The sequence below is a fragment of the Erinaceus europaeus genome, chromosome 12 (assembly GCF_950295315.1).
Source record: "Erinaceus europaeus chromosome 12, mEriEur2.1, whole genome shotgun sequence".
Taxonomy (NCBI): domain Eukaryota; kingdom Metazoa; phylum Chordata; class Mammalia; order Eulipotyphla; family Erinaceidae; genus Erinaceus; species Erinaceus europaeus.
In genome coordinates, this window is record NC_080173.1 from 22,781,238 (window position 1) to 22,808,622 (window position 27,385).

The following is a 27,385-nucleotide window of genomic DNA, read 5'->3' on the forward strand; positions in this document are numbered from 1 at the left end:
CTTGCAATTTGGCAGCCACAGATTCCGATAGCCAATCATCAGCAAGAAGGGGGCGTGGCGCAGCTCTGTTGCAAAGCATCCAACGTGGGCCGTCGGGAAGCCGCAGGGCTCGGAGCCCCGGGGGTGTGTGAGGGCGAGCGGCCGGGGGCGGGGCCTGGGGGTGTGGCGACCAGCCGGGGCTGGGCCGCTGCGAGGCGAGCGGTGAGCTGCTAGCGGCTGATTGTTCGGCCGCGAGGTCTGTGGGGCTCCGGCTACGCGGAGGAGCCGTGCGGAGCGCGGAACTGCGCGCGCGCTGAGGCTCTGGCGCTTGGACAGCGGGACTGTCACACGGGTACCGTCGGGAGCAGTGCGGGCTCGCCACGCCGTCCATTCCGAGATCAGGAGCTGGGCTCCCGAAACCGCGAGGAAGATGCCCGAAGGCGCCGGGCTGCGGAGGCGAAGCTGAGCGCCTTCCTCGGGCAAGCGGAGGCGCTACTTTGCCCTGGGCCGCCGCGGGCGACGGCGGCACTTGGCGTGCGCGGAGACCCGGGAGCCTGCCAGGGACGCGGCGGGAGGACGAGGCGCGCCGGCGGAGCCCCCCTCTCCCGGATCCGCGGTGTTTGCAGCGAGCGCGGGCGGGTCGGCCCGGATGGGCGCGGGGCTCGAGGCCCCCTCTGGGCGCTGCGGAGCGACCCGAACACCGGGGGCCTGCTGAACGCCAGAGCCGTCGCCGCCGTCAGAACTTGCGCGGGCGGCCATGCCCCGGCGCGGAGCCTAGTGCGGAGCAGAGTCGCCGCCCGCGGCTGCGGTCGTCCCGCACCTAGCAGCCCCCGCGCCCGGAGTTCGCAGCGCGCTCCAGACAAGATGGCGCGGCCGGTCCGGGGAGCGCTCGGGGCCCCGCGCCGCTCGCCTGCTGTTCTGTGGCCGTCGCTGCCGCCGCCGTTGCTGCTGCTGCTGCTGCTGCTGCTGCTGCTGCTCCGGCTGGAGCGGGCGACCGCCTCGACCGGCCCGCCTGCGCCCTGCCCGGCCGCCTGCATGTGCGCCGGGGACTCGCTGGACTGTGGTGGCCGCGGGCTGGCGGCGCTGCCCGGAGACCTGCCCCCCTGGACGCGGAGCCTGTGAGTGCGGTTCTTCGTGGTCTCCCTGTCACTTTGGGGGAGGCCGGGGCGGCGGGGGGTGCTCTCCCGGCAAGGAGTGCGGGTTCAGGTGTGTGCGTGCGCGCGGGTATGTGCAGTTGCATCATCTGGAAAACTGTCAGATGGGATCCTCGTGGAGAGGTCGCACAGGGAGGGTCCGGACTGGAGGGTGCGTGCGAGGAGTCTGGAAGAGCAAAAAAAAAAAAAGTGTCTTGTCACCTGGGGGTTTGGAGGTGGCGACATGGGAGTTAGCGGAGGGGGGAGCCTGCAGGTGAGGCGATGTGAGCGTGGACTCTGGAGTGAGCGTGTCAGCCGGCCAGTCTGTGAATGCAAAGTGGGGAAACATCTGGAGGGGAGGAGGTAGGGAGGGCGCGAGGAAGGAAGTTTGTCTCGGAGTCTGAGGGTTCTGTGTTCCTTTTTCTCCCTGACCCCTGAGCCAGCTCTGTGGTGTCTCTGGATTCTTGGGTTCTTCCAGTGGGTAATGAATGAAGGTGACTCTTGACCCCCGTACGGTCTTCCACTTACTGATCAGTGAAGACTGTGTGTAGCTGCTGCCCCCACACCCCCATCACTGTGGCTGGATGGGGCTCTGATGGGGGCAGCAGGTGTTCTTCCTGAAGGGACACTCTCTGCCCACCCCCACCCCAACATCAGGGGACTTTGAGAGTTCTTGGAGATCCTTTTCCGCCTCTGGTTGGCATTTTTGGGGAACCCTGTTCTAGACCTTTCCTCTCTGTTTCTAGAGACCCGCTGAGGCCGCCCTCTACTTCATCTTCTAAAGGGTACAAATTAGTAGAGGAGTAGTGAGTGCTTCTTTATGAAAAAGTGTTGGCACTGCGGTGTATTTTGGCAGTTTGTTTTACCCCAGTGGATTTTTTTTTTTTTTTTTTTTTGGTGATGTCAGGAGTTTGGCCTATCCGTACTTCTTGGGACACTTCTTAGAGGAGATTTGGCGGAAAAAAAATAGACTTCTGTAAATATGGTAGAATATAATAACTTTTTATTTCTAAAAATTCTGGCTCATGAGTCAAAATCATGCCCAGTTATCAGTGATTAGCATCTCTTTAGAACTATTAGTACCTTCCTGAAGAGGCCTCGCTTGAATATGCTTTTCAGTTGAATAATTAGACATCATTCCTAGAACTTAGGAGAGAACAACACTAACCTCAGGCATGACATTCACTGCTTTAAAGAAGAGAAACAAAACTGGCAGCACAAGTTTTAAGCAACACCTGTGGCTGCCTCTAAGAACATGTGTTCCCGGTCTCTGGCTGCCTCTAGGAGAAGAGAAGTGAATTACTTTTTAATGTGAAGATCCTGTACCACTGAGAATAAGGAACAGCTTTAAAAAAATTTTTTTTTTTATCTTAGATCATGCTACACGTTGCTTAATTACTAAATATGACAGTTCTGAGGCTTACCTTAAGATTAAGCTTTCTCTTAAGCAGTCTGGCATTCACCAATTTAGTGAAAGCCGGTGGTCAGAGTGTGGGTTTTAACAGTCACTGACTGTTAAGGACTGATAGAGCGTAGATGTCGTGTACATTCTGTTGAAACCATCTGGCATATTTTGGTTTTTCTTACACACTCTTGAAGTAGTTTTAAAAATGAAGTTGTGGACAGGACGAGAATAAACTTCTTCAGTATTTACTTGTTGAAAGAATGACTTCAGATGCCAGGTGTTGGGCACATTGTTGGGGAGGGTACTTACTTAGTTCAGAAATAGTGATGACTTCCCTCAGGGGACAGTGCGCTCTCTTATTTGCACTTTCCTGTGGTCCCAAGATCTCCTTGTGAGTTTTTGGAGCAAAATTAGTGGTATTTTGATTTTCTCTCCTTCCTTCTCTCCCTTCAACTTTATTATCACTTTATTGAGAAAATACTGATTTACAGGATTGTTATTGTCACAGAGAGTTCCACATTATCCCAAATGTTTTGATTTTCACTGTATTATTTCATTTGGTATAAATACTTTAAAAATTGCCTGGTTTTCTTCTTTATATTCATATTTATTAGTAAGTACTCAGCTGGATATTTTGAAATTCAGGAGATTGGATTACATTTAGAATATCAGTTGATTTGTCTACGGCCATACCACCCTGAACACGCCCGATCTCATCTGATCTTGGAAGCTAAGCAGGGTCGGGCCTGGTTAGTACTTGGATGGGAGAATATCAGCTGATTATATTTTAAGATAAGAATTGGCCATCTTTTGGCCCATATGTGGCAATACAAAATAAGTATCTTTTGAAAAATGTCTTTTTTTCCCCATTAAATTCCTCCATATTTTAGATTTCTACATTAAAATTATTAGAATTATTCTGAGATTTCCATTGGGATATTTATATTCCTGACTCTGATTCAGCAGGACTTTAGGAGAGAAAGTCTCAGTGTACAATAAAATACCTTGTAGTTTCATCAAGTTTATACCCTCTGAGTCTATTGTGCCTAGAAAATGCTTTGAGCTAGTTTATAACCTCATGAATTAGGTTTACAGCAGCTAGTTCAAACAATTCCAGGCTGTGAGTTTGAGATAGAAAACGACCTGTGGCTTTATGGAAGTTTTTTTTTTTTTTCCCCTTTTGTCAACTGTGTATCTATAATAATTTTGAAGTTTTTCCTAGGCCTTGCATAAGGAGAGTAAAACTTTAATAGTGATTGTAAATGCCATCTGAGTGGAAGACAGGGAATGAAGGTGACAGAGGGGAAAATAGGTTCCTTCACGGGGACTGAGGATAACTTACTGGTACAGTAACCTATAGTAGTCAAGCCATCACTGAGTCTGCCATCCTATTACGTAGGTGAGATTGGCATAGTTCAACCAGCACACTCATAAATAGCACCAAGCACTGCCAAGCCTTATCCCAGCTTCCCAGAACCTGAGAAATTGAATTTCTTAGAACTCAGATATTTGCTTTCTTTGAAATAATTTTTGAGTACATGGTTTCAGAAGCTATTTAAGAAGTATTGGAGGGAGTCGGGCTGTAGCGCAGTGGGTTAAGCACAGGTGGCGCAAAGCACAAGGACCAGCATAAGGATCCCTGTTCGAACTCCGGCTCCCCACCTGCAGGGGAGTCACTTCACAGGCGGTGAAGCAGGTCTGCAGGTGTCTATCTTTCTCTCCTCCTCTCTGTCTTCTCCTCCTCTCTCCATTTCTCTCTGTCCTATCCAACAACGACAACAACAATAATAACTACAATAAAACAAGGGCAACAAAAGGGAATAAATAAATAAAATAAATATTAAAAAAAAGAAGTATTGGATACAATTTACCTTTGACTTTTATGGTGGCATAAAGTTGAGCACAGAATGCTGCTAGTTTAATCATTCTAGGAGCAGAGTGATGGCTCTATGGGATTGTGGTAGTAAGGAGGGCAGTCTGTAGAGGAAGAACAAACTGGGTTGCATGTTCTCCATGTGTAGGGAAGATGACATGGTATTCAGAATTCAGGATATTCATTATAAGGCAGGAACAAATGTAATTTTTTAAAATATTTATTTATTTATTTTATCTTTTGTTGCCTTTGTTATTTTATTGTTGTAGTTGTTGTTATTGATGTCATTGTTGGATAGGACAGAGAGAAATAGAGAGAGGAGGGGAAGACAGAGAGGCAGAGAGAAAGATAGACACCTGCAGACCTGTTTCACCGCTTGTGAAGTGACTCCCTTGCAGGTGGGGAACCGGGGGCTGGAACCAGGATCTTTAAGCCAGTCCTTGCACTTCTGTGCTCTTAACCCACTGAGCCACCGCCTGGCCCCCCAGGAACAAATGTCATTATCCTGAGCCACATTAAGATGCCTGTATTGATTTGGGCCTCTTTATATGTTTGCAGTGCCAAACTTGGTGGCTTAAATCTAACCTTTGTAGGTTTTGGAAAGTTCCTGGTGCATAATGCTTATCATTACATTAGTTGCCATTGTAATTATGAAGCAAAGAGGGCCTTTGTCTTTCAAATTTTATAGCTCTGCTTGAAGGTCCAGGTGTGCAGGTGTTGTGAATTAGGACTGACTTGGAAAATACTTCCCATCCTGTTTATTACGCATATTAGATTTTAAAGTACAGGTGACCAAATTATTCCAGAACCTAAGACAAGGTTCTTGTAGTCTTTTATTTATTCATTTTTTTAAAAGAACTACGCTGTTGCTAGCATTATCCTGAGGTCTTTCCTTCTCCCATTTTCTTTATGTCTGTACATCACTTCACAAGAACTCCACAAACCTTGAACACATATTTATGGGTATGGGGAAGCATTTTTTTTTTTGAATAAGAAGACTTTTAAACACTGTAAAAATCGGAAGAAAATCTTAAAGATGCAGTGCTTTCAGTATTTTAGGGAATTTTGAGCTCAGAGTCCTTGTAGTAAGTGCCAGAAACTTGGCCCCAAAGCCCTCACCTTACTCCATGATGGAACACTTGCTGTTAGTTATCTGGTGCCTATTTTGGGTAAGGGGAAGTCACTGGCAATATAAAATTGGTTACCTTGAAAAAAATACAGCATGCTATGTAAGTCCTGCTGATACAAAATTCTGATATAAAAATCAGACTTCTTGACCTGTCAATGCCTATGTTCAGTGGGGGGAAGCAATTACAGAGGTCAGACCTTCCACCTTCTATACACCCCCCTAATGAACCTGGGTCCATACTCCCAGAGGGATAAAGAACAGGAAAGCTTTCAAGGGAGGGGATGGGATACGGAGTTCTGGTGGCGGGAATTGTGTGGAATTGTACCCCTCTTATCCCATGGTCTTGTCAGTGTTTCCATTTTATAAATAAAAATTATAATAAAAAAATCTGACTTCTGAGTACTGTGAGCTAGGAAGTGCCTTGAACCCCTAGGCGCAGTATAGATGAATGTGCTAGCACATGGTGCTCCATTTTACCCCCCTTTCAAGGAACTGATGCAAACAAGAAGTAATACTTCTTGTCACTAGATTTCATAAACTGTTAACTTTTGAATGTATTGTCAGCTTTGATTCTTGGCAACATTTTCACAAAGATGAAGACAGTTCAGGGCAGCATAATGAAAGCTCATTTTTAGTGGGTGTTTGGGTGCTCCAGTTCCTTCTCTCCAGTGTTAATTCCTCTGCCTGGGTCCCCCATTGCAGCCTTCCCTGAGCACTTTGTGACGGCCTCTGGCTGACCTTTCTCTCCCTCAGACAGTGTGTTCACAATGAAAGGGCCTCTTCGCCATTCTGCAGAGGTGTCTCCTTGGTGCGAAGTCTTTTCAGCATCCTCTCTTTCAGAGTGGATAGGAATGCAAGAAAGCACTAGGGTTTTGTGTGACTTAACAATGCACCTGGCCCAGTTTTTTTGCACCTGCTAATGCCCTGAAGGTCTGTTAGCCAGGAAGGCAGGAAGAAGATTATTTAACATTGCCTAAGGTTATTTTAGAAGTGACTTTTACAGGCTAGGGATCTAGAAAAGGGATTCATTGAATTGAGCATTGCTATAAGTAGTAAAGGTTGTTGGTTATATAAAACTGTCTCCTGCCTTCTCCCTTCCCCCAGTTCTAGCCCCCCTACTTGTTTAAAACTCAAAGGGCTTCCCCTGATTTACCCCATAGGTTGAAGGACTTTAAGTTTCATGAGCAAGCCTAGCTTAGAGCTTCTTTTGATTGAGCTTGGTGACACTTAGTCACTGGAGACCCCCTCCTCAGTGACTGCAATTTGAAACCCTGGTGGTCTTTTAAAAGCAGAAGGGCTCTGTGCTGTGTTAATATTCAGAGCTGTTTACAATGGATGCAGTTTCAAAGGCTGAAGGCATTGTTTTGAGACTGGAGGGAGGAGGAGGGGTAGAAGAAAAATTCCCAGCCAGAGGAAAATACTAAAAATCTCCAGTGTTGCCTGGCCTGTGGGAATTCAGGGGGCAGTTAGGGTTGGGTTGATTCTGATGACTTATGAATGACATTACTCTATGGGGCTCATACGATCTACTTCATAGCTTCAGTTTTTTTTTTTTTTTTTTTTTTTTTCAGTTTTCAGTTATGTCAATAATGTGGTTGGTTTTCATCTGCTTGTGTTTCAAGTTAAGGTGTGAGAATCAATAAAAAAAAAAACTTGGATAAATTCTTATATTCCCACTAAAGAAATAGGACTTGGAAGACCAGATATTTAAATTTTCATAATGTTTTATTTACCCCTCTTGGAACCTGCACTTAATATAGATATCTGCAGAGTTTACAGTAGCAATCCAAATGGACTCATTAATTGGCTAATCACATAAAAGAGACTGGGAGATTTCCTACTGAAACAAATTGACACTCTGTCATTAGCAAAGTAAAGATTGTAGGAAAAACAATGAAAATTGCGATCTGATAGGATGTTGCCAATATATATCCTTTTTTTTAATTTATGAGAGAGAGAGAACAACAGAGCATTACCGTGGTGCATTTGATGCCAGGGATCATGCTTGAGAATCCAACACTATCCTTTGTGAAATCTCCTAGGTTACTATGAATTTTTGTATGCAAAGGCTTTATATATTTTTATACTATCTAATATTTTATATGTGGTTTTGATCCAACTATTTTGTGCATAATCTTCTGAAATACAAGCTATAAATCCAATCTGCTTACAGAAGTTATTTCATTTTTAAAAAGTAGCTTGTCTGTTTCTTAGGCTTTCAACATCTTCATGTCCTGTCTCTAGCTGGTCTTTGTGTCCTCTGGGGCATTTGCTACTCACCTGTATGCCAACTACCCATTTGGGTTATTGATTTCACTCTGTTATAAATACGGGCACTCTTGTCCCTCTCCAGTGCCATGTAGTCTCCACTTTTCACTGGAAAAATTGATGAAGAGATTGAAAATTATTTTTAGGTCTCGCTCTTGGCTTGACCACCTCACTACTACATGTGTGTTGATGGTGTGAGACTCTTTCCCTCCTGCCTACTTTCATTTCTTTTCATTCTTTTTAAATTTGAAATTTGTCTTCTGCAATCGTTTCCCATTCATCTTGATTCAGGGTGCTCAAGTGCTACTTGTGGGTGAAGGTACATCCTTCATTTCAGCCTCAACTGCTGGAGGCCAGTGGAGCAGACAGCACACAGTCTGTTAGTTCATGGCTATGGCTGAAGATGGCGGTGACTGTATAGTATCCAGGCCACATGAGGCATTTCTTGTGTTTCCTTCTCTCCTCTTCAAGACAGCGATGAAGGAGATCCTTTATGAGAGGTTTGTTCTTGTGGGTGGTTGTCAGGGCAAGATAACCTCCCTCACTTCTAAGTAGGAATCATCACTTTTTATCTTACAGTTGACGTGAGGACAAAGTTAGATGACATGTATTTACTCCAGCTCTTCAGTCTGAGTTCCTCAATTTGCTGATGATTCCCGAGCACAATTTGAAGGCTAAAATCTCAGTAGCTCAGATTTGCTATTTTTTTTTTTCTCATGCCCTGTCTCTTCATGTGGATTAATTGGTAACAAAGGCTTCAGGGGTGTGTGTGAGGGGATTGCACTTTTCTTATATCAAGACTTCTTTTGGGTGAACAGGTGGCAGGGCTCACAAAGCAAGCAGCCTTCTCCCATAAAGTCTTGGTGCTATGTAGAAGTAAAACAAATGAAACTTCATGTGCCCTTGGGATTCTCAGAGGAACAGGCAGGAAGCTAGAAGCAGTTGCAAAAAATTACATAATTAGCAAAAATTATTGAGATCGTTTATAAATTTATTCCAGTTGTACAAATACTTCTGTATATTTAGCATTATCCTTGGGAGGTGGGGTGTGGGAAGGAGTCTGAGAAATGAGAGGTCCTTAAACTAATAATTTTATCCTATTATTTCCCAGGGTTTCATTGAAACTGAACCCTACCAAGATGTAAGTAGTGCCTCTCTGTCAATAGCTTGGAAAGATGCAGGTGCACACTTCCAAACAGGGGTTAGGTTACAGACTTTGGGGCTAGCTGAATCCTTCATTGTACCCACTTCTCTTTGGAAATATTTGAGGGAGGAGTAGGTGTGAGGGGAGATGATTGTTTGGTTGTCTGAAGAGAGCTGGAGAGCTCTGATATATTTCGTTTGTTTTGGTTTGTTTGCAAGCCTACGGTAACTTTGTAAAGGACACGGGCAGTGAGCACAGGGTCATTTGAGGAATCTGGCAAGGATGCCACCTGAAAAGCCGTTTGCGTTTGCTCCTTCTGCACCTGTACATGCATCCCTTCTCCAGTGAATGGCCGTGATTCATAGCCTTGCCCACATGAACGGCAACGATTGTTTGCGTCTTTATTACTATTTAATCTAGCATAACCGGTAAAGCCCATTGTGCGAACAACCAATCCGTTCATCTCTGCAAGTTCTAATACATTTTGGTTTCCTTATGAACCAGGATGCAGGTTCCAATCACTGCTTGTTTTAGTTTGTTTTGGCAGAAGGTGGAATTCAGAGAGTTTAAAGAAAGCATGGCCTGTCTCTCTCTCTCTCTTTTTTTTTAAGCACTTTACATTGATTATTCTTTAAACTTTCATGGTGTGGAGATCTCTTTATCCATTATAATTTGCAAACTCCCCCCCCTCCCACCTTACATTACTAGGAAGCAATGAATGAATGAAATGAGTTAGGGTCTATGTCCTAAGTAGAATTAGGTGTATCTTGAGAAATAAAGTGGAGATAATGATGGATTTCTTCCCCCCCACCCCGCTGATAATAATAAAAAAAATCTCTCAATTTCATCTTCTAAGACTCTTTTATGCAGCATTCAGCAAGTATTTCCCCCCACCCCCCCACTTCCTGTCCTTTGCTCCTTCCACCAATTTATAATTTGCTGTTCAAATAATTTGCTGCTTATCTTGGTCATTGCACTGATAAATTGTTTCTCCCTGGCTTACCTCCTTGATGATAGCCTGTTAGATCCAATAAGGAGGACTGAGCACTTTTGAACTATGGGATAGCTAATCTCAGTTTAGTTCCGAATGTTGTAGTTGTAGTGCCCTTTGTTTGTAAGCATTTGTACCCCCAGCACTGGCTGTTTGGACTGGATAAAAAGAAATTGACAACACTGGGCTTTAGGCAGTGACAGCCACATACTAGAAAGTAGTAGGTTATTGCAGGTGTGTGTGTGCCTGTGGAGACTATGGGAGAGATCTGATTTTAAAAATGGAATCCAGGAAACAATTGTTAGATAATCAACTGCTTAAAAATAAATAAATCACTTCAGTTGGTAGTGGTATTTCTTCTTACCATTTAATCATACAGATAGCAAACTGTATGGTCCTTTATTTTCAACAATTATCAACTTATCATCCCCTGCCTTTTTTTTTTTACCCTTGGTTGTTTTTTTTTTATTGTTGTTGTTATTGATGCCGCTGATGTTGGACAGGACAGAGAAATGGAGAGAGGTGGAGAAGACAGAGAGGGGGAGAGAAAGACACCTGCAGACCTGCTTCACTGCCTGTGAAGTGACTTCTCCTGCATGTGGGGCCCCCCACTTTTTTTTTTAATCTATGCTCCAATACACTTCTCTCTTTCCATGATTTTTTTCTTTATGTTGATTTGGAAGCAAAGCCAAACATAAAAGTTTATTTACAAGGTTTTTTTTTTAATTTAAAAAAATCACTTTATTGAAATACAGTTTATATGGAGTTCACTGTGGTATGCTTTAAGAAATGTGAATTTTTACAGCATTTTTAAGTGGATGTTTTAAATATTTATTTGGTTATTTTTTGGTGCCTGGAAATCAAACCCAAGGCTTCACACATAGGACTCATGTGCTGTACCATACCACTGAACCACCCTTTCCCCATCAACATTTTAAGTGCCTTTTTCCAAAAGGAGTTTTGGTAAGCTGCATATTTACAGAATGTCTAATGTGCACATACTGTGCATAGTCTTGATTTTTATGTTCTCAGACTTTTTTTTTTCTTTTCTGATGGGATGCTCTTTGAAAATTCTTTTGTCCTAGAGTACTTTGCCATAAATACGTAATTCCGATTAACTTTCTCTTCCTCTTTGTAGCTCTTAATTTCTAGCTTCTACTGTGCTATCAATTGTTGATTAAGTTTTTTAGTGCACAAACATAATTGTAAATGGTCATTTAAAAATGAGACTTTAGACATTGTCAGTTAACAGAAGGATAATTAACCATTGGTTGTAGTTGTGAGTTTGAATGGAGCTAACTATTGTTTACTTTGCCAGGCCTAAACCTTCCAGCTGTGGCTACTTGAGGCTGCTTTAAATAGTTAGAGGTCCCCTGTAAGAAAATCCTCAAAAAAGGAAAAAAAAAAAAAAGAAAAAAAAAAAGAAAAAACACACAACCAAAAAAACCTCGAGGTTCATGGGATCCTCTGTGCTTGATTTAAACTTAATGCAGATTTGAAAATAGTTTTATCCAAGCTACAGAATGGTTTGATTTGGTTTTGGTTTTCTAAAAGTCCATAGTGTAATCGCCTCACAGCATGTTACTTTATTTGTTTGGAGACCCTTCTAGAATAGATGGTGCCTAATAGGTTAATTACAAATCCCGATGACAGTGACTTGGTCACCCCAAATTATATCCCCTTTATCATAGTTTATGGAATCATTTCCACTGTCTCATTGTACAGTCTAATTCTCTGTATGTCAAAAGGTACTGAGTCACTTTAAAAGGTATTTTACATCATTAAGCTCATGAATATAGTAATCTTAGTTAATTTTTACATGGCATTTGACTATGTAACATCTTACAGCAGATTTTGTTTGAAAAAAACTGCAATTTACATGCCAAAGGGGTTAAGGAAACTGGGGGGGGGGGGGTCAGTGACTATGAATTTAATTTCCTTTTTCTTTTTTCTAATTGAGTTTTATTTTTTCATCTGATTTTAGCAGTGCAGTTCCTTGATCACACATCTTGCCTACATTTTAGTTTTTGCATTCTTCTTTATTAAAAACATTTTTTTGGAGGGGAGAGGGCTGTGATTTCTTTCTTCCGCCTGGCTGAGTGTGAGTTTCTAGCACACTAGCTCCCAGTGCTTGCAAAACTTCTAAACAGCCAGAAGAGCTTATTTCTTCCAGGAAGTCTGTTGTTGATGCAACGAAGTGATGGATGCAGAAACTGCAGCTCCTAGGGAACTGGGTTTCCTTCTGTCTTTAGAGGAGATCCCAGAAAAGCAAAGTAAAATGGTTTGTAGCTGTTAAGTCTGTTTCATCCCAAATTCCTTTAAATGCTTTCTCAGGTTTGGTGTCTGTGGAGGGTCTGTGGAGGGTTCTTGGCCAAGGGTGGCATGGCCTCATCAAGGGCTATGTTCTGCCCAAGAGAAAAATCGGAATTTCTTCTATGGAGATTTTTGTAATCTTTCATAATTTCATCTGAAGTAGTACTTAAAATAAGTGAATTATATTGAATTTGATACTGTCATAGATTAAAAAACTGCCTAGCCTCAAATTTGAGGAATTCTTTAGGAAACTTTTATTGTATGGAAATCTTGGAGTTCAGTACACATTTCTGGACAGGAAGGAGCTCACATTTTCACTAAAAAAAAAAAGGATTTATTTATATTTTAACATGGGAGAAGGAGAGAACCAGAGCATTGCTCTGGCATATACAATGCAAGGGGTTATTTAAATTTTTATTTTATTTTATTTTTCCAAAGCGCTGCTCAGCTCTGGCTTATGGTAGTGCCGAGAATTGAACCTGGGATCCCACATAGCCTCAGGTACATTTTCAATAAGCTTAAAGATGTTCTTCATCTAAGAGGGGCCAAAACTACTGACCAAAAATAAGTAATATAAAATAATTTCTTTTCTTCTTTAAGATTTATTTATTTTAGTGAGAGGCAGAGAAAGAGCTATGAGAGCTCTGCTTAGTTTTGACTTATGGTGGTACATACTGGTGATTGAACTTGGGACCTTGGGACCACAGGCATGGAAGCCGAGTTTGCACCTGCTGTTATTTCCCCAGCCATTCAAATTTAATTTTTCTTGAGGCTATGAAGGTAGGGTGAGAAATAAGTCCATGCTCAGACAGGGTTATCAGAAGATTTTTGGGTTCAGCCTATTTCTGCTACTTATTGGCAGTGTGATTTTGGGCACATCACTTTCTGTAAAGAGATGCATGATTTCTCAGATGCCTGTTTATAGGTGTATGATTTATTTATTTATTTATTTTATGAGAGAGAGAGAGAGAGAGAGACAGACACCAGAGCACTGCTCAGCTCTGGCTTATGGTGGTGCAGGATTGAACCTGGGACTTTGGAGCCTTAGGCATGAGAGTTTCTTTGCATAACCATTATGCTATTTCCCCTGTCCCAGGTGTATGATTTTATTCTATTTTATTTGAAGTAAAGAGAGTATAGTATGTATTAACTACTTGTGGATGGCAAGAATTAGTAAATTGAACTGTGTGTCTGGAATTCTTGAAAGTATTCACTGTATGGTCAGTGTTTCTGAGTGAAATCCTCAAGGCCAACCTGGACAGTAGAGGGAATGGAATATATTGTTGTTAGTCACAGGGTTCTCAGTGAGACTCTGAGTCTATCTTTCTTGATTCTTTACTCCTTTTCCTGTCTGGCCCAAAGAAATGTATGGAAGCTATTGTGAGTTACTTTAGGTCTTTGAATTAAGAACATAGGTCAGAAAAGGCAAATAAAGGGTCCAGAGTCACCTATCTCTTCCTCTCTTAGGACCACTGCAGGCCATATCTGTCTTGGGCAGATCCTCAGTGCATATAGTTAGGATGAGTCAAGTTGTATGTGATGTTAATAAGCTGCATTAAATAAGTGAGTGGATAGGCCATCTGTAACAGTTTCAGTAGTTGTCACCAAAGTAAAGGCACCTTGTCTGCCCTTTTGAACTGCATCACTATTGAGTGCATGCTGGGAACATGGCAGATATCAAAGAAGCTTTCAATTCTTCTACCAGGGAAAGCTTTTGTATACCTTTTAGGAGCTCAATGTGTAATCCATTGACTTTTTTTTTTTTTTTTTCCTCCTAGGTTTGAAGTCTGTCTCTCTCTCTTTCTCTCTCTCTCTCTTTTTTTTTTTTTTTGGTCACTTTGATACCAGATGTACACATCTGCCTGGGGTTTCATCAGCTTTTTCTTGATCAAACATTTTTCTTGAAAATTTGATGGCTTTTATAGTTGAACTCTTTAAAAGACATGCACAATCTCAAAGTTTTTATTTTCTGGTTCTGAATATCCACCTTTCTTCCATATGGAATTTGTTAGTGCCTTCAGTGGAAATTCTTGGGATTTTTTTTTCCCCTCTCTTACTCATCCTTTGTCATGTAAATTTTTGAAAGGTGGACCTTTTGGACACCAACACACACACACACACACACACACACACACACACACACACACCCGCTTTGGAACAGATTTTTTTAGGAATCTGGAACCTTATTAGGGGGATACTATGCATTGCAGTTGGAGACACAACTAATGATTTGTAAGTTCTTAACATCTAACTCTCTTCCAGAGAATTCTTTATCTAATTAGGTAACTTTTCACACATCCCTGTCTTTTCCCATAATCTTACGTTAGGCATTGTTTAGTTTCAGGTACCTAAGTATGCCTTGATAATTATGTGAGTTTTGTGCTGTGATTTTTTTTTTCTTTTTGGTGCTTGGTATATTTTCATCTGGGCATAAAGAATTCCACTATTACATTATTTTTCAGTGGTATTCTGAGGTTTACCTCCAAAGTGTGCAATGACTCTATGAATTTGTGTTAAGGGCTTAACAGAAGTGATTTTGGAATTTAGATAATGAGTAAAAAGACTATTTTCTCTGTGATAAAGATCTGTTTTTTCATCAATGGTCACAGACTGATGGGTAGAGGTAGAATCAGTAGTTTTCCTCACTTGCTGTATCCCTTGCAATATGAACCTACAGTGAGAAGTCTTTACTTGCTCTCTGTCTGATTTTATGTGTCACACAGAACTTTTGGAGAGAATGACCTAAAACAGAAATTATGGATGGTCTTCTGTTCCTTTTCCCTTATTTTCTACTTTCTGCTTAAGAACCACTTCAAAGAATCAGATGTGTTGGTGCCAGACGCCATGCAGTTATTGTTAAAAGAATTTGGAGATATAATTGAAAACAAACTTTGTTGAACAGACCAGATCTAGGCAAGTTCCTACTTTGAGGGAGAAGGGAATTCCAAGTTTCTCCTCTATTTGGAGCTGATGTCTCAGAACACTTGTTCTGTGAGATGAATCATCTGTGAATTCTACATCTGGGAGTTATATATTGGGAAATGACATTCTTTTTAAATGTAGAAGAAACACAAAAGTTTAAAGTTACAATGTTATTGGAAAATTCTAGTCAGAGTTTTAAAAAATGAGCATTGAGGTGAAATTAGCAGAATAATTGGACAAGATTGTGATACCTAAAATAGACATGGCCATGTATGGCAAGCAAGATGACTGCCACACTTATTTATGGGGTCCCTTCCTCTTTGTTTTGAGATAGATGATACTATTTTTACATGTCATAGACATCAATTAATCAGAATAATCATTTCAGGCAAATGGTACTTGAGAGTCTGAATGTTAAGTATTGTCTTCAATTGTTACATGCAAGTCCTGTTCACCAATGAGAACTTTAGAACAGTGCAGCATTTTAGGGTCTGCTGGGGAAGATTAATACCATGCCTTTGTCCATTTCCAAAGCCCTGCACTAGCCTGCATGGGAGGATTTGAGAAGTGATGGTATTAGGGATAAGGCAATCATGTTTTTAGGAGTCACAGTGGTAAAAGTGGTGGTTCTGGATCTCAGCTGCCTGGGTGACATTGAGTAAGTCACTAAAATTCCCTCTGACTCAGTTTCTACTTATGTCAAGATAATTGTAGTGCCTACCTCATTATTGTTAGGATGACAAGAACGTAGTAATTCATGATTTTAGGAGTGGGTCTAATACACAGCAGAAGTTTTAGGGAGGGGCCGGGTGGTAGTGCACCTGGCTGAGCACACGTCACAATGTGCAAGCCCCCTGCAGGGGGAGGGAAGCTTTGCAAGTGGTGAAGCAGTGCCGCAGGTGTCTCTCTTTCTCTCTCCCTCTCTATCACCCCATACCCTGTCAATTTCTGGCTGTCTCTGTCTAATAATAAATAATGATAATAAAAAAAATTTAAAGGAGTTTTAGGGAGATTAGTCATTAAAATAGCTATAGCAGTAATAGTCTACATTGTTGCAACAGTACACTAACTTAATGATCACCTTACTATGAAATAATGTTATTTTTTCTTACACATGAGGCCCACAGGGGTTGAATGACTTGCCTAGAGTCTGCTAACTACTGAAACCTTGACTTGCTCATCATATTTAGAAAGAATGCTAAGACACACTTTTTGCTTTCTTGTGTTTATCTTGCATTATTTATTTTTCCTTTCAAGTCTGTGAATTCTTTGAGGCCAATGATTGGTCCTTCAATACTTTGATGTCTTGAAGCACCTAGCACAGGCCAATCTGTGGAGTCTTTGCTGCATAAACGGTGTCTTGAATATGCATTTGAAGAGTGCTTCATCCGTAGACTTGTGTGTCAGAATCCATTTTTGGTATGCCCCTTTGGTGAAGGGGGTGGTAACATGCGCATATGTCTCAACATCTGTTGTTTATTGTTTCTGTTAGGTTGTGGTTTGAGTTCCTATTCCATGTTTCTTTGGTTTCTGGAGCAACTGCGAATATTATATGCTCCAGGATCAAAAAAGTAAACTATTTATAAATAGTAAAGTATCCTTGGGTTTGGAAAGTGTTTTTCTCAAATGCGTGTATATTTGGTGGCTTTATTATAATCTCACTGATGTATCATTAGACAATTTGCAGATTGAGGCACATTTAAAAGATGGACAAGCCCCAGGCTGGCCTTGTATAACTAGCTTACAAACAGCCATGGTGATAAGGCCCTGGTGTTAACGCTGACCTGAGTGGTGTATTTTTAACTCAAGAACATATAAACAGTTTAGCCTGCTGATGGAGTTTATACTCAGCTCAGCCTGAAATCCTTGGCTTGCCTTGAGTAGTGAGTGTAGCCCTTGGAGATGCATGTGGTCCTGGGAGACTGCTGTGATCCACTGCCTTCACCCCCTACTCCCCAATTTTTTTTTCTTTAACAAAAGGACTACAGCGTGGACACAGAAAGGAGAAAGTGGAATTCATCAGTGATTTTTTTTTTAAATCTATTCTTAAAATCTTTCACATCTTTATTTACTGGATAGAGAAAGTTAGAATTTGAGAAGGGAGGGGGAGGTAGGGAGGGAGAGAGACAGAGAAACACCTGCAGCCTTGCTTCAGCACTAGTGCAGCTTTTCCCCCTGCAGGTGGGGACCAAGGACTCAAACCTGAGTCCTTGTGCATTGTAACACATGGATTCAACCAGGTGTGCCACTGCCTAGCCCCTCATCAGTGATTTTTTGCCTTGTTTTGAACCAACTTTTACAGCTAGAGACTGAGGAGGGGGGAAGATACCACAGCAATAAGCTTCCTCAAATGCAGTTGGGGTCCTACTTGAACCTGGGTCATACACATGTCCAGGCAGATTACTGCCCAAGGGGGCTATTTTACCAGCTTCATGAGTGATTTTGAATAAATTTTATATTAAAAACTTCTGCACAGTTTCTCAGTATTAAGCAGATATTAGTGGGAGGAGAGAACTTTTCACTTTTTTTTTCCTTTTCTCTTTTCCCCCTCTAGTTAGAGGAGTTTGTGCAGTTACAAAATGGAACCCATAGCTCCTCCTGCCTGAAACCCTGGTTCCAGTTACTTGTCTAGTTTCATTGCACTTTCCTACCTGCCTCATCCATCACAAAAAACTTTCTTCAAACTCTCCTCAGACTGCACAAGTCACCTGTTCCTTGCATCCCATTCTCGGCCTACAGAAGTGTTCTGCATTCTATACTTTATAAACCCCTATTCTTCCTCCAGTCTCTCTTCTGGAAACTATTGCTACCTCTACTCTGGGGTTGACTCCTGTCTTGCCTTTGTAGTAATATATATGGAAGTTTTGTGTGGTGATTTGGTTATGGACTCTCCCACTAATGTGGAAGTGGAGACTGTTGTGTTTTGTGACCCCCCCCCCCCATTCCCGTCCCCGTTATATTCCCACACTGAACACACAGCTTAGCACAAAAATGAAGTTGTAAATTGGATAGGTATTCTGTATGGCTCTATATATGTATGCCCTATAGAAATTTCTTTCTTGGGTGATGGTACAGCTGGTAGAGCACAAATATTACCACACCCAAGGATCTGGGCTCAAGCTTCCAGTTTCCACATTTCAGGGAGGAGCTTCTTGAGTGGTGAAGCAGAGCTACATGTGTCTCTCTCCCCTTCTGTCTTCCCCAACCCCAATCAGTCTTAGTCTCTCTCTCTCTCTCTCTCTTTCTCCCCACCCCCCCAAAAAAAAACCCCATAAAGTTAAAGAAAAGAGAAACTTCTTCCCCAGATCAGTGGGATGATTTAGTCCTTCCAGAGACTCATGTATCTGCATATTTAACTGTGCTTTATTAATTAATAGTTTGCTTTATTCCCCCCAACAAATATTAAAATGTTGAGACACTTAGAAGAATGGACAGAAAGAAGAAGCAGGTAGAACCAGAAATGAAAAGTAGCAGGTAATTTATATGCTCAATTCAAAGTTGACTTTTTCTTCAGTCCCTACATTTTAAGTTGATAGCTTTTAAATCTTATGTGCAAGAACTGTTACCAAACTCCTTCTCAGTGTCAGCTCTGCCTGTGACCTATCTCCCACACAAGGTCTTCACATTGCTTCCCTTCCAGATCTCTGGAGGCTCCCAGGGCAGGTGGGCCAGGCCTGGCAGCTCTCTTCTATGTTGTGTTTGGAGAGCAAGCCTGCAATGCGTTTCCCAACATGGGCTCTCATCTGCTCTTTCGCTGGAGCTGATGCTTGGAATCTTGTTTTTTTTTCAGAGTTGACACTGCAGGCGAGGGTGGCTTCTTACATAGACTGAGCTGTCTAGACACCCTTCCCCTTGTGGTTATTCTGTTCAGTTTATGCTGAGCCCTGGCCAGGCAGCTGGTTTGGTTTGCCTGGGTTCTTCCTTACTTTGTTAAGACGTTTACTTGGACAAGAAGGACCAGGCCAAGGCTGTTTTTCTCCCTCTTTGCTGGCAGGAGAAAAGATTGTTCTCCTTGACCAGAATAAGTTGTAAGAACACAAGAGCAGGTTACCATGCCCTTGGTGATTCAATCCAAACTAGAAGTTTAGATTTATAGAGGAGGAGATTGTGGACAGATAGATTTCTAAAATCTGGTCCTTTTTACTGTAGACCTCAGGTATGGGTCGCAGAGAGGTTCACAGAGGAAGTAGGAAAGCTGTGTCCTATCTGGTGAGCTCTCTGGCACAGGTGCATTTTATTGGTTACTTGAGGTGTTGCACTGCAGTAAGGGGTGTTAGTCCCGGAGGATGACTCTATGTCGAGGGCTTCTGTGCTGTTGATTGCTAGCCTTTAATTATTCTTATTTTTTTGGTAGAATACACACATTGACCTAAGAGCAAATTATAAAACAAAGAATAACAAATCTCTTTAACCACTGATAAATATGATTACTTTGGCTCATGAATCTGGTGTTTCTTGTATTTTAAATAATTTTTAAAGATTTTATATTATTTCGGGGGAGCTAGTGAGAGAACTCACTACACCTGGATATGCAGGTCTAGGGATCAAACTCAGGAACCTCATGCTTGCTAGTTCAGTATGATACTACTAAGTCAGCCCCTAAGTAGTTTGAATTATATTTTTTTAAAAAAAGGATTTGTTCTTCATTTGCCATTCTGAGTTTTAATTTTTTTTTCAATCAGGGTTATCTCTGGGGCTCTGTATTGGAACATCTCCACTATTCATGATGAATTCTTTTTTTTTAAATATTTATTTATTCCCTTTTGTTGCCTTTGTTTTATCGTTATAGTTACTGTTGTTGATGTTGTCATTGTTGGATAGGACAGAGAGAAATGGAGAGAGGAAGGGAAGACAGAGAAGGGAAGAGAAATATAGATATCTGCAGACCTGCTTCACCACCTGTGAAGTGACTCCCTTGTAGGTGGGGAGCCGGGGGCTCGAACCAGGATCCTTATGCCGGTCCCTGCGCTTCGCGTCACATGTGCTTAACCCGCTGTGCTACTGCCCGACTCCCGATGAATTCTTTTTTATTTTTATTTATTTATTTTTTTGAGAGAAAGTGAGAGAATGAAAGGGAGAGAGACACAGAGAGGAGAGGCACTGTAGTACTACTCCACTTCTTGTGAAGCCTCCCATTTGCATGGTGCTTCTTCTGGTGGTCAGGGAATTGAACCTGGGTCCTGGCTCATAGAAGTAAAGTGTGTTCCTCAGCAGGTGAACTACCTTCTGGCCACTGTGTATTTTGCTTGTTTGTTTTCTTTTGTTTTTAAAGACCCAATAGCATGAATATTTCCTCTGATTTCAAACATTTAAGGCATTATGATTTTAAGTCATAAACTTTTCCTGGACTGGAAAGATAGCTCATCAGGTAGGGTACATACCTTGCCACACATTTGACCCAGGTTTGAGCCCTGGAGACACATGGCAGTGTGCCTAGGGAAGCTCTGCCTACCTCACTCTTCCACCTCCCCCCCTCCCCCAGGGCCTTTCAGCAGTGAAAATGTATTTCTTATTTTCTTGGAAGAGTCACTAGATCCAGATTGCTCTTCCTAGAGCTCACCAATTTATACGTGAACTTGTGCCTGTTTTCCTCATGCCCTCGCCAATGTTAGATACCTTCCCCCATGACCATGTACCAGTGTAGTGTACAAAAAATGGAACTGGGTTATTTTAATCTACACTTCAGTTCATGGTGAGGCTGAAGATCTTTGCATATATTATTCATAAGACATTTCTTTTTTAAAAAATATTTATTTTATTTATTTATTCCCTTTTGTTGCCCTTGTTGTTTTATTGTTGTAGTTATTATTATTGTTGTCGTTGTTGGATAGGACAGAGAGAAATGGAGAGAGGAGGGGAAGACAGAGAGGAGGAGAGAAAGATAGACACCTGCAGACCTGCTTCACCGCCTGTGAAGTGACTCCCCTGCAGGTGGGGAGCCGGGGTTCGAATCGGGATCCTTATGCTGGTCCTTGTGCTTTGCGCCACCTGCACTTAACCCACTGCGCTACAGCCCGACTCCCTCATAAGACATTTCTTTTGGGGCGGTGCTGCAACCATCTGAGCAAGGACCTGGGTTTGAGCTCCCCTCTTCCCCACCTGTAGAAGTACACTTCAGGGTAGCCAGTGGGTTAAGCACATGTGTAAAGCACAAGGACCAACATAAGGATCCGGGTTCAAGCCCCCGGCTCACCACCTGCAGGGGAGTCACTTCACAGGTGATGAAGCAAGTCTGTAGGTGTCTATCTTTCTCTCCCCCTCTGTCTTCCCCTCCTCTCTCCATTTCTTTGTCCTATCCAACAGTGACGACTTCAGTAACAACAACAACAATAATAACTACAACAATAAAAAAAAAACAAGGGCAACAAAAAGGGAAAATAAATATATATTTAAAAAAAACTAAAAAATATATTTAAAAAGGACAGTACACTTTATGAGCAGTGAAGCAGGTCTGCAGGTTTCTCTCTCCTTAATTTTTCACTGTCCTATAAAATAAGAATAGAAAAAAACAAAGAAATGAAAAATGGTCACCAGGAGTGTTGGATTTGTTGTACCAAGTCCCAGCAATAACGCTGGTTGCCTCCCCCAAAAATCTTTTTTTTCTTTTCTTTCCCTCATCTCCCCTTCCCCATTCCTTTTTTCCTTTTATTTCATCCTTTCTTTTCCTTCCTTCCTCCCTCCCTCCCTCCCTCCCTCCCTTCCTCCCTTCCTCTCTCTCTCCCTCCCTTCCTTCCTTCTCAGCTAGCTAAATAAATTATCTTACTGTCTTAAGTGTGGCTTGAACATAAATACATATTCTTAGTACTAGAAAGGCTACTGGTCCAACAGAACCTGCAAAATCTCTATAGGTATAATTGCATGAAAAATTGTGTTCTGTGTGGAAGTGTCACAAGTTTTGCCTCTGAATGAGGAGGGTGGGGTGGGAATGTTGCAGTGACTTTGTGGACCCCCAGAAGTAGCCTCTCAGAGACAGTCTGCCTGTACCCTGCAGACCTGTTTGTGGCTAGCATACCGGGTACCTACAGCTGTTAGGAATCAGAGCAGATTAGCATGGCCGAGAACCCTTCAGGAACAGCTTCCAGCAAATGGAAATTATTTTAAAACAAATTGATGTGGTTTTTCTGTCAAACCTACTTGGAGCATAAACAAGGTTGGACTGTAAGCTGCTTCCCTTCTACAGATGAGCTTGTGTTTAGAGTGTGGCTTTCAGCAAAGTAAACATGGTCTCGAAAGTGAGTTGTTGTTGTGTGTGTGTGTGTGTGTGTGTGTGTGTGTGTGTGTGTGTGTGTGTGTGTGTGTGATTTTAAAAGTAAAAGTAGCACATCACCAGTGTTCTCAGACAGCTCTTCATCCTGTAGAAGGAGACATCTCTGGAAAACCTATTTGTCCTCTTGCTACAAATGCCACTACTTCTGAAAGGTTTTCGAAGTAATGAGTAATTTTTTGTTGAAAAGACTAACGGGAAATTAATGATCAGGTCAATCTCTGTGGTGAGACAAACATTTGAATTTTACCCCTTTGCCATGTAGAATATCAGAAACATCCTGTGAAATGCTACTGTGTGTGACGGCCATGGACATACCATCTCTGATCTGGACATCTCTGAATTCTCTACTCATGTCAAGGTGGTTTCCCCCTCCCTAGAGACAATGTCAACATTATGAAATTGGCAACAGACTCTCTGGAAGGGGAAACAATGCATTTAATGTTCTTATTATATATTAATGAACAACCAGGCTAAGGGGCACCTGCCAAAAAAGCTACAAAGTGGGAAAGCCACCAATATCAGAGTGAACTTTGCACTCTGAAAGTGTGAATGATGTTGGGTGAAAGAAGTTTATTGCACAAGGGGAGCAACTGGAATCCCTTTGATGTCAGTTAGTATCCCTGCCCCACTTTGCTTTTGGCTTCCCAGTTAACTACATCTTTGCTGGTGAGGGCAGCACTGAGGCTCCATCCCCATGGATAGTTAGGAAGGGTCTGCAGACCTGTGGGTGGGGGCTTGGGAGGGAGGTGTTGGTTATTTATAGCTGCTTTCAATTAGTTTCAGCAAAGTTTAAAAACTGAAATGTATATGCATGTACAAACTATTGTATTTACTGTTGACTGTAAAACATTAATCCCCCAAGAAAGGAAAAACAAAACAAACAAACAAAAAAAACAAAACTGAAATGTATGGTCTCACACCCCCAACCTTCCAGCTCTTCCTCTAGAGGGATTTTTCCAGAAATAGCTTGCTACTATTCTCAAATCCGCCTGGCCCAGCCACAGAAAGGGGTTAGATCTTACTCTGTTAGATCTTAATCTTAATCTAACTAATTTATTTTTTCCCCATTGTGGTGATATTTCCTCCTGCCTGCTGGCTTGTTAACTTTTGAATGGCTGGCCATTGGGAGCTCTGCTTTCCACAGCCTTATTAAATAATTACTCAACAGAAGAAAAACATTCGCTTTTGAAAGCCTGAGAATTTGGTTTCTGCAGGAGGATATACTCCAAGGGGGGTGTCCCACTTCTGATGGACAGAACTGTTGCAGTGAGTGCAGTTTAGGAATCAGGAAAGAGCTGATTGAGTAGGAGGGATTTTTGAAGGGGGTGCCATGACTTTACCATTGTGTTTCAGCATTTTTAGTATATTCACAAAGTTGTGCACCCATTATTATTCATTCTTCCCCTATTCTCTGACAACATCTATTTTCCCCTATTCTCTGACATTTGTTTTCTATCTCTGGATTTGCTTCTCTGAATATTTTATAGAAATGGAATTCTACAGGATGTACCTTGCCTGGTTTCTTTCACTTGGTGTGATGTTTTCAGTGCTCTTCTGTGTTTTACCATAGAAGATACTTTCCTTTTTGTGGCTGAGTACTGTGGCTATACTACTTTTATTTGTCCATTAATAAGCAGATGGACATTAGGTTGTTTACTTCATTTCCACTTTCTGGCAGTTACAAATACACTTATATGAACATCTATACGTGTATTTTATGTAAACGTGCTTTCATTTTTTTTTTATTTCTAAGAATGGAATTCCTAGATCACATGGTGACTCTTTGACTTTTTGAGGAATTGCTAGACTGTCTTCCAGAGAAGCTGATTGCACCATTTTGTACTTTGATCAGGAGCCTACAAGTTTCCCGCTTCTCCACAGTCTACAGTAGTAACTGTTTATCTTTTTAAGCATAGCCACATTGGCGGATGCCAAGTGGTGTCTTCTTACATTTTTGATTTGCATTTTCTGAATGACTGGCGATGCTGAGCATCTTTAATGTGCTTACTGGCCATTTGTATATCTTCTTGGGAGAAATATCTATTAAAATTCTTGGCTTATTTGAAAATTGTATTATTTGTCTTTTCATTGTTGATTTATTTTGTAACACCAGGGTATGAACCTAGGGACTTGCTCAGCTCATGTGTGATAGCACAGCTGAATAGTCTCTTCAAGACATTATTTTAAGTTTTTTTAAGAAGGATGTGGGAGAGAGACAGAGACACTGACACAACTTGATCATTCATAGGACTCTCCTGTGGCAACAGGGTTGGAGTCCAGGGCCTCTTGGTTGATAAGGTGAGTGCTATATTAGGTAAGCTTACTTATCTTTAAGAAGTTTATTTATTTATTTATTTATTTATTTTTGCTTATTTAATCACACACACACACACACACACACACACACACACACACGATAGCATTGCTTTAGCATATGCAATGCTGGGGATCAAACCTAGGGCCTCAGCCATGAGTCTTGCACTCTACTTGCTGAGCTGCTTCACCTGCCTTGAGAGAACATTTTTTAAAAAAATTGATTTATTTTATTTTTCTGTTTGTTGCCCTTGTTGCTTTATTGTTGTTGTTGTTATTGATGTTGTCATTGTTGGATAGGACAGAGAGAAATGGAGAGAGGAGGGGAAGACAGAGAGGGGAAGAGAAAGATAGACACCTGCAGACCTGCTTCACCACCTGTGAAGCGACTCCCCTGCAGGTGGGAAGCCAGGGGCTCGAACCGGGATCCTTATGCCGGTCCTTGCGCTTTGTGCCACGTGCGCTTAAACTGCTGCACAACCGGCAGACTCCCTGAGAAAACATTTTAAAAAGAGAAAGGTTGTACAATTTTGAATGATATGGGGCATTCCTCAAAAAGGGTCACTAGAAGAATTTTATTTGTAGGATTTTTAAGATCTTTAGGTAGAACTATAATGGACAGTACTGTTTGATTGTCTTTCCTCCCTGTTTGTAATTCAAGTGCAGGAAAAATGTAGCAAAACGGAGTGCTTATTCTTGCAGTGGAGCCAGATGTCAGACTCTGGGAGGAAGAACTCACCTCACAGCACTGGCCACTAAAATGGGTTGGGGTAGATAGCATAATGGTTATGCAAAGAGACTATCATCCCTGAGGTTCCAAAGCCCCAGGTTCAATCCCCCACATCACCATAAAACAGAGCTGAGCAGTGTTCGGTAAAAAATAAAATAAAATGGGAAGATTTGTACTCCTGTAACTCAATGAGATTTGCTGTGCACATGGCCACTTTGGCCTATGTTTTCTCCACATTTCCTCTGCTGCAGGGCAAGTCTGCCTTTGCCGAAAGAGCTTTGTAGCTATAAATTAGACAGAAATGCAGTATTGAGGCTGTCCAAGTGCAGGCAGGGTAATTGCTCTGGACAGGTTTACAATAGGGAGGTGTGAAGTGCTTGGTAGAGACCGGAAGCTGGGGCGGGGAGGGAGCACATACTGAACTTGGGCAGCTTCAGGGTGGTGGACTGACACAGTTAATTGAAAACCATGGCCCTGGTGGCTTTTAATGGGAAAGGAAGCCTAGGCCTTGCAACTGTTTTCCTTTATGGCAAGAGAGCAGGGAGAGTGGCTGGTTGAGTTACGCAGAGAACTGAATCTGCAAGCATTTAGAGTCGTGGGTCTAGTTGTATGGGGGGCAGAGTGTGTGTGTGTGTGTGTGTGTGTGTGTGTGTGTGTGTGCGCGCGTGTGTGTGTGCGTATTGTCTTTAATTTATTACTGGGTAGCCCTATTTTAGACTACCTGAGTGGATAGAGGTGGGAATTCCACTTGGCAGTGGGCAATTTTGAGAAAAGTCCTGCAGGTACACCTTTGGTGATAGACCCGGTTAGGCAAAGTGGTCAGAGAGCTGACATCTAATGAAATGGTGTGATAGGAACCTCTTACTCAGGCTTTGATTTCTGTGACTTCGATTAACTGTAGCAAAAATTGTATGTGCGAGTTATTTTGATAGAGACCTCATATTCACTTTTTTTTTTTTTAACCAGAGCACTGTTCAGCTCTGGCTTATGGTGGTGCAGGTGATTGAACTTGGGTTCAATCAGGTATGGGAGTCTTTTTGCATAGTGATTATGCTATCTACCCCCACCTTATTCACATAACTTTTATCATGGTGCATTGCAATAGTTGCTCTACTTTATTATTGTGGTTATTGTCTTCCTGTTTCTAATTTATATGTTAAGCCCTATTATATATATGTAGGAAAAGAGCTGGGTTCCTACTGGCCATGTCTTTAGGCATCTATTGGGGATTTGGAACATTTTCCTGCAGAGAAGGGGACATTACTATAATGGCATAGTAGCTATCCTTCAAACAGCCAGTAGGCATGCTCTCACTCCCCCATTGACCTTGGAGCCTGAGTTTATGGTGCCAGGACCTGGGAATCTATCTTTTTAATAGCTCTGCTGGGGACACTGCTCTGGAGTCTTAGGTGTGAGGCTCTGTACCCTAGATGGTGGACTCCAGTACATATCCTTGAGAATCCTAGACCCTATTCTGATACCAGGGCTTCCGGAACTCTTAGGATAGGGGGCTGGGTAGTTCTTTGCCTTCCTCAGGGCCTTTGTCTGTACTCTTTGGCAGTCTCGAGGTAAACATTTCCTTCAAGGGCTTTCCCAGAACACCAGGCAAGGCAGCCACTTTCTTCTTCCAGGCTAGCCTTTGGAACATCTCACAGGGTGTGTGCTCAGCATGCCCCTCCCCTAGGTTGTGCACTCCTCCAGGGTAGAGACCACCTTACTACTGCATGGCCCTGCAGCTAAGCGTCAGTGCTCAACCTGATGCTGTTGACTGGCTACGGAAGAAGGGCAAACGCTAGAAGAAGAAGCGTCAGTGCTGGCACACAGCAGGTGCCTAGTAAGCATTTGTGTGTTCCTTAACTTCCAAACCAAATGAAAGCAGCCTTGTGCATTTCTGCTGTCTTGTCCCAGGAACATCTGC

At 42.2% G+C, this 27,385-nt stretch overlaps 1 protein-coding gene across 5 annotated transcripts in view; it reads left to right on the top strand.

The window, feature by feature from the left end:
• Nucleotides 1-224: 224 nt before the first annotated feature.
• The window catches only part of LRIG1 (leucine rich repeats and immunoglobulin like domains 1), a 139,345-nt gene continuing 112,184 nt past the window's right edge, over nt 225-27,385 (top strand). For all 5 annotated transcript variants that reach the window (XM_007520626.3, XM_060202914.1, XM_060202916.1 and 2 more), the window contains exon 1: nt 225-1,097. In XM_007520626.3, the coding sequence (XP_007520688.1) occupies nt 844-1,097 (254 nt within the window). In that variant the 5' untranslated portion in view covers nt 225-843. The remainder of the gene's footprint in view (nt 1,098-27,385) is intronic.